The sequence below is a fragment of the Abramis brama genome (genome assembly GCF_963993115.1).
Source record: "Abramis brama genome assembly, chromosome: 25".
Taxonomy (NCBI): Eukaryota; Metazoa; Chordata; class Actinopteri; order Cypriniformes; family Leuciscidae; genus Abramis; species Abramis brama.
Window position 1 is genome coordinate 13,885,877 of NC_139987.1, and position 8,321 is coordinate 13,894,197.

Sequence of the window (8,321 nt, forward strand, 5' to 3'; positions counted from 1 at the left end):
ACAGAGAGGCTGTGAGGGATAGACAGCTCTTCAGTGTTCAGTTATTTAATGCATTTTGTGCTGTTCTGCTGACAAAACGCTGCAAAATACCCTTCCAAGAAACTTCCATAGACAAAAAAAATCTCCAGAAAACATGAGCTGTGGAAAATTTACAGTGGATGCTATTGAAAACATGGTAAGTCTAATCGCTCAAACTCACAGCCTTGCTTTCATACATCATGGCGCTGTTCTGAGTAAAACAAATATTTAAATTTACAATTTTCTTTTTTTTTTTTTTTAAATAATTTTAAGTCATCTTGTTTACTGAGGCCCTCTGTTTGAGATCCACTGCTTTAATAAACACTTTTGCAATACGCCTCATCATTGTCTCAATAATGCTTTGATACTTTAAATGTGGCTTCAGTGTCCAACTTTTTGGCGTCACTGTTGTATTACTAGTTGAAGGGGGAAGGCACACACAACAAATGCTTTAAAGGTGGAATCCACACTTTATTACATAAAAATAAGACAGACTTTAAAAAGACAAAGAACAAAAATAAAACGCATTTCAGTCCCTGAAATTCAGTGTTGTAAACTAATACAATCAGCTTGTTAGAAATAACAATGCTGAAGACTTCAATTAAAAACTAATAAAATATTAAGACATCAACATCAGCACGCATTATGTAGTTTTGCAGAATATAAATAAAAGAAATCAAAAAAGTTGTAAGACAAGTCCCCGATTGTCTACTTTCATCAAATATTTTACAGCAGAGTAAAATCCTTAAGTATAAAACCTCTGTAGGCCATGCCATGGCTTCTTAACCAACAGTTCCTGCCCTGTTTCTTTCCCCGAAGCGTCGAAAGAAAGATACAAGTCCTGAGCTTTCCGGTCTCTTATCTGGAGGAAGCTCCTGCCCATTGCGTCTCTGAAAGATCTGTCCCAGTCTGAAGTTAGATGCCGGCTCTTTTTCATCAGGAAGTGATGCAGACCTTATAAACGTCCCGTGTGCTGGAGTTCGCTTTGAAGGACAGTCTGGTAATGAAGATGTCCCCACACTGGATTTATGAGAGAAAGAGGGCTTGTCGCGTACAGGTGTGTCAGGCAATGCCCACACCCCATCATCAAGGATGTCCACCCTGGAGACAGAGAAGGAGTGTCTGCGGTGGGGCGTGTTTTGGGGAGATATACGAGGGCTGAGGATGGTCCATGGAGAGCCTAGACCTCCCAGTCCGTTCTGCAAGGCCAGATCCACTTCTTTTATATTCCTCTGCCGAGGGGTAGAGGTGCGGGATCGATCTGGTGTAATGGTTCCACTCAGGCCACCGCAATTCTGAATTTGGAAGATCTTGCCGGAGAGCTCAGGCATTTTGTCTGCCTCCTCTATTTTCTCGCGGTTCTCATCTCTTTCTCCTCCTTTATCCATGTCTCCGGTCTCCTCCACTTCTACTTTATCCATGTCTCCAGTCTCCTCCACTTCCCCTTTATCCATCGCTTCAGTCGCCACAAACTCATGTTTGGTCAAGGTGTTGCTACACCCACCTTCCTTATGGTCGTTGCTATCAGGAATCAGATCATCAACAATGCACTGCCCTCTTTTGGATGCGGCACGTGCCCGCTGAACATCATTAACGACGCAGGGTGGAACCTCCTCCTTCTGGCAGATGTATTCCGGTTTTTGCATTCTCGAGATCTCAAATTTCTCCTCGTTGGTTTCCACAGGGCTGTCCGGATCCCCTCCACCCTCACGTTCCTCGACCTGAGGGCGGTTGTTCTTGATGGGGCTGTCTGTGACTGGTTTGATTCCACCGAGCCTTCTGCGAGAAGGACGTTGGCTGAGAAAGCTAGTCAGGACAGATTCTAAAACAGAGGCTTCATCCCTCACATCCCCTCTCACATCCCGACTGGAACATGTGGTGGTGGATCGGCGCTTAGCCGTTCTGGTCAGCATTTCTCTTTCTCTCTGCTGTTGCTTGCGAGTCTCGGCCGCCTCTCGCTCACGGTTTTCCTACAGATGGACAACAGATGAACTTTTTTTTCCAAGTCTTTATTTATTTGTGCTACTTTTAAATGCCTTATTGTAACTGGATTTTTTTTGTTTTACCCTTGTCCCAGTCCCAGGCTTTAAAACTTAAAATATAAAAAAAACAAATCATAAATATATCAATTACATTTAACTAATATAAACGTGTGATAAACACACTTTAACATTATGTGTTAATTAATCCCCCTATAGAGGCTTGGCATAAAATAACTGGTGCATTTTTGAAAATATTTGGTTTTACATAGATTTAGATATCTATAATTAATTTTCTTCATTTATTCTCTAAGGCTTTGGTAATTGCAAGTAGTTTACTTTTTTGTATTATATGCATGTATGATTGTTTGATTATAACAAAAATTATGATATATATATATATATATATATATATATATATATATATATATATATATATATATATATATATATATATATATATATATATATATATATATATATATATATATATATATATATAATAAAAAAAAAGTTCAAAGTTAGTGTATACTCTTGTTTACCAAGTCAACCGTGTCAGTGAAGAGCATGACAGAGATCAAATAAAACATGAACAAAACTATGCAAAATCAAGGTAAATGTGTTGTGCATTCAAATTCAATTCATCCTAGGCTAACAAATAACACCTAAAGTTTTCATATCTGATACCAGAACACATTTTGTAAACAATATGCAAGAGAAATTGGATGCAGTGCAAGTATTTGAAATGTTTTGTGTGCAACACCCATGTGGCAACCACCCTGCTAATAAAGTTCTGTGCATTTGCCCTTATAAGACATGACATTTTACCTGTGTAGCTCTCTCAAACCTCTCACAGAAGGAATGAAAGATAGTGCAACATTCCTCTAGTTTAAATGCGGCTGGGTCTTCACAGAAGTACTCTGCCACAGAGGTACTGATGTTGTCTAGTTCCTGAAGGGAGGCCTCCACGTCCGCAAGCCGAATGTCTGCCATCTGTACAAGAGCAGACATATTATTCCCAGAATACTGATACACCATGCTGTTTTGCCTATTATGGTAATTATAAAAATCACCTGACATTACACTGCAATTTCAGTAGAAGAAACTTTCTTGAAGGTTACATGGAAAACCAAAATATCTTACACAAAGAAATGATTCCATCTGATGTAGTACATCGGGCTGTTTACTAGCCTCCATCTTTGCTTCCCTCATTTTCTCCAACTCCTTTTGAAAGTCCATCTCCACCTCCTGCTTTTGGATCCTATATTGAATTTATGAACAAAGTGGCATTTTAATCCTAAATGTATCTCCTATACATTACAGAACATATATTCTACCTACCTTGCAGCAATTCCAATGTGTTGAAGCTGTTCAGGGAAATGCAGCAAAGCTTCATCAATCTGTTGGGCTTGCTGTAATTAATAGAAAATGATAAACAGTCACTGTATTGATTTTTTTTTAAATAGATTCAAGGAATCAACATCCAATAACGGCCGTGAAAAGTGTGATCACTTAATTTACCATGGACACATAGTGCATAAGGTTCATGCCAGGTTTATTTGCTTTGGTATCCACCAATTTGAGCAACGATGCCATTCTGAAGCCAATAGCACTACCTGCATAGCCACCCTGAACAAGATGCAGCAAAAGTCATTTATCTGCTCCAGCTGTAGTTCACACTCAGGAATAATGTATTTATAACAAACAGAGCTGCGCTTCCCAAAAGCATTGTAAGTCTAAGTTGGTCGTAGAACCATTACCACCAATGGTCTTTATGATAAACTTAGCTCACAATGCTTTTGAGAAACGCAGCCCAGAACAGACCATGTGACACTCACGGCATTCATGTAGTTGCCAGCCTTCAGCACCAGTCTGATGATTGAATGCAGGTCATCACATGCCAGCAACTCTAATAGGTAGACAAAAGTTTGGGGTCAGTTTTTGGTTGTTGTTGTTGTTGAAAGCAATCAACACTTACAGCAAAACTAATGGCAAATAACAGTAAAGACATTAATAATATGATTTCATACAAATGCTGTTCTACAAAAGAAAAAGAAAAATTAATTGTTTCTTGAGCACTAAATCAGCATATTAGAATGCTGAACTTTGTACAGATTGTAAAATGTTCTTGCTTACACTGAAGCACAATATGTTCTCTGGACCATTTTCAAATTATGTTAGAGAACATGATCATGAGGTTTTACACAAACATAAACCAATTTTCAGTTAAATTCATATGCTGATAATTTCTAGTGAAAAAAATTAAGCATTTAAACTGGTGGTCTTAGCCTTTTTGAAGTACCATTAGCAGCGGTTGTCATGACAGCGATGGAGTGCTTGATCTCCTCTATAAAGGGAAAAAACTCCTCTCTGAGGAGCAGGCTCTTTAATCTCACTTTATACCTGAAAACAAATAAAAGTCACAGAGTTATTAGCAGCTTTTTAGCTAAAGTAGCATTTAAATTAGCGGTTGACGTATAAATACGTTCCCACTGGATTTCCCCCAAAAACATCATAGAAATTGGCCTTTCACATGCTTTGAACAATGAACAGAAAAACTCACCCTGGTACTTGAACCAGCATCACCATGAAACGGTCAGCATCATTTAGCTGAGATAAATCTCCATTGAATGACATCAGCTTCTTTGTCTGGAACGTGTCAATACATAAGCAGTGTTAAAGGGATAGTTTACCCCAAAATCAAAGTTCTGTCATTATTCACTCAGCCTCAAGTTGTTCTAAACCTGTATGAGTTTCTTCTGTTGAACACAAAAAGATATTTTGAAGAATGTTAGTACCAAACAGTTGACTTCCATAGTATTAAAAAAAATACTATGCAAGTCAATGGGGACCAGAAACTGTTTGGTTACCAACATTCTTCAAAATAACTTATTTTGTGCTCAACAGAAGAAAGAAACTCATACAGTTTTAGAACAACTTGAGTAAATGATGCCAGAACTTTTATTACTGGGTGAACTAACCCTTTAAAAACAGAACTATAGCAACAGCACAATGCAGTCATATAGAGAAAGCCAGTTTACCTCCGTGTCATCAGGCAACAGCTTGTTGAGTTCCTTCAGTTTCCCGGAAGCAAAGCACAGTTTACCGTGCCTGACAGCATCTACAATGTCCTTCGGTGGCCTGAGAAGTGCACCGAACCACAGACGAGATGTTTTTAAATGTTAATGTTCTTCTAGATGCTCAGTTTAGATTGCCTTGCTATCCAGGCAATCATAGTACATGTACAAGATTTGCTGAAGAGATGCAAAAACGTTATTGTGAATTATGTAATTAGGAATTAAGGAAAACAGACCTTTTAAACTGTTTTAGCAAAATCCCAATACTCATACTTTTCTTAGAGTTGAGAATTGATACCTAAAAAAAGACAGACAGATGGTGTCAATTTCTCATAATCTGGGAAAGTCTTCCCTGAATATAGCATATTGTATTCAGTGACAGCAACTAAAAATAAAATGTAGGAAGCATGATGCTGAACACGCACCATTCGTTGTATAAGAGAAGATGGAAGTGGAATCAAACAGACATGAGCCTACATTGTTGTGAAAAGTTCAACATTTCTCAACATAACTTCCTAACAAACAGAAATGTTCCTGAAATAGATGTGTAACAACAGTGCAGACGAGTACTTAACTCAGAACACTATAATGAGAGATTAATTTTAATTTCAAAATTATTATTACTTTGTATATGCAGCATACTTTTAAATACTTTTGAAGGGGAAATGTGATTGTTTATTCATTTTTCATACCTCTGGTCTAATACCCATGAGTCTGGCATGTAATATAAATGTCTTAATGGAGGACATTTGAAGCATGTCATCTAGACATTTTATTTTTATTTGAGCTGTGAAATGACCTCTACTGAAATTACCTGACATGACATGAATGCTACTGAAATGACCTCTGGGGCAAGTTGGTTAAACTACAATGCACTGGAAAATAAACAAGCATAGCTAATAATCTTGTTGTGCTTCCACCTAAATGAGTCTGAGAAGACAGTATGACCAATTCTGAAGCTTTATCAGAGCATAAGTACTGGAGTACTGAAAGTACTGAACTTTTGAAAGGTGAGAGACACAAATGAGGCCACTAACGACGAGTACTACATGTCATGTTTAATTCACCCACTTGCTACTAAACTTTGAATCTTGATACACAAGAGATGACATCTGAGCTGTCTGTCAACCCTGCAGTACTGTCCCAGCCAAAGGGCCTCACTGGAAAGTACTGTAGGTATACGACTAGTTATTAATGACAAATCCTCAGCTTTACAAAGTTCAGCTTAACAACTGTCCCAGTAGCGGCTCTCTATACATTTATCTATACATATATTACTTTTAAGCAAAGGCACTTACATTCTCTGATTCTGTAGTGATTTGCGAAAGGCCCCACACACTTTTTCTGACCGTCCCACCCTTACGGACCAAACCATGGTGCTCATTGTGGCTGAAAAGTTCCTCCATGCGCTTAGTGTCCAGTTCAAAGTTCTCAAGGTTGCGTTGGGCTGTCCACACGTTGCGCTTGCCCAACACGCTGTGCCTGGGGATGGCGTCCCAGTTGAAGTTGCGCATTTTTGAGCGCCGTTGGACAGTCCGGGTGAAGGGGTCCCCCAAATGTGAAGGAGGTGGGGGCGGTGGGGGTGGAAGTGGTGGTGGGGGAGGGGGAGGGGGAGGAGGAGGAGGGCCCAGAGAAAGGGGCAGGGTGGTACGTCTGAAGGGTGAGGTCTCATTTTGAAAGCACCTGGACCGATCAGGAGGAAGAGGAGGTAGAGGTGCCGTGGTTACAACTGGAGCTCCATCCATTGGAGGACACAGAGTGGACGTCCAATGGCCACAAATCCAGTTCACTGGCTGGAGGGATCTGAGAGAAATATAAAATATCTAAATAAAAATACAAAACAATGAGAGGCAAATGATGTGCTAAACTAGTCCAGAATATCTACAGAAGCAAGAAATTAACTTCTGAAAAATAACTTCCAAGATTTCTACCATCAATAACATAAGTAAAGCCACAATTTAGGACCAGATGGTGGACCATTAAGCCTGTTTGTTGGATACAGTGGATGCAACCAAATGTCCCGAATTAAAAATAGCAAACATGAATTTACAATGATAACACTTATTTTAAAAAGCCGTGTGAGCAAGCCACAAAGTCAGATAATACTTTACAAGACCAATTTGCCCAGGGACTTTAACAGGGAGTTAAACAAACAATTTGATTAACATTATCAGGCATAAAGGACAATTTGCATATCACACATACTTTGGTCTCTACTTTTAAACTCTACTGGCTGCTTAATCTACTTTTCAGATGTAAGAGGAGCAACAATTCCAACATTTAAAGAAGTACTTTTGACGTGAACATCATATATCCTGCACATTGGGTTATTATGACAATTTACATATAACATATGAACAATATGTTTATATATAGCCTACACATCTTTATTAAACGCATTATTTTTTTTAAATTAAATTACACTAGCAAAAAATGACTTTATACATGACGACTTTAACGAACAGCAATTGTTTACAAAAAAGACCGAGCAATCAAATAAGTTTATAGAGACCACTACATTTTTCGAGTTCTGCCGTTTGAGACAAAACATTTAACTCCGCAATTGTCCAAAATTATAATGAAAATACACTGACATTAATAAATCTGAAATGTGTAGGCTAACTCCCAAAAAAGTGAATAATTTAAAGTCAGTCCACATCACCGATTATCAGAAAACCAGGAGAAAAGCAACGTTAAGAGTAAGTGACAGAAAATTCATTTTGGATGTACGTACCGGTAAGTAAATACCAGATTAAAGCTGATGGAAGCTTAATCAACTGGCGTCCATTGCTGGAGAAAGTCATCAGACACTCCCCAGGTCAAACGCAATCAACTACTAGCACGAGCACTTTAATGGATGAGAATAGCCACGCCCCTCACGCACGAGTATCCTCCCCTCACCTGAGCAACACTCACCTTTGCCTCTTAAAAATACTTTTTCAGAAATAAAGAAGAAAATTGTACATAGTTAAAGAATAAAGGAAACTACACACACTGGGTTATAATTTTCATATTTTTTTAGTAACAACCCAACACGGTGGGTTAAAACGGGTCTACAGTTTGAAATGTAACGGTTACACTGAGAAGCTTAAAGGTGTAAGTCATGACGTTTTGCGTTGTATTATTTTTTACAGTCTATGGTATTTCCTCAAAAATGAAGTTATAATGCCCTCTATCGGATTTATTCAACAAGTCAAACATAAACAATGTCAGAATTTGTCTTTTGATTCCAGTCAGTCTAAAATCT

The 8,321-nt window shown here is 38.4% G+C and overlaps 1 protein-coding gene across 1 annotated transcript; it reads right to left on the reverse strand.

Moving 5' to 3' along the window:
• Positions 1-471: 471 nt before the first annotated feature.
• On the reverse strand, positions 472-7,901 carry fhdc3 (FH2 domain containing 3). The gene is made up of 12 exons (XM_084105466.1): positions 7,809-7,901; positions 6,373-6,877; positions 5,311-5,372; positions 5,039-5,138; positions 4,561-4,646; positions 4,300-4,400; positions 3,836-3,906; positions 3,519-3,626; positions 3,339-3,409; positions 3,141-3,258; positions 2,826-2,990; positions 472-1,988 (listed from the first exon to the last, which is right to left on the reverse strand). The coding sequence occupies exons 2-12, from the start codon at positions 6,817-6,819 to the stop codon at positions 801-803; spliced, it is 2,517 nt and encodes an 838-aa protein (XP_083961592.1). The 5' UTR covers positions 6,820-6,877; positions 7,809-7,901; the 3' UTR covers positions 472-800.
• Positions 7,902-8,321: the final 420 nt, after the last annotated feature.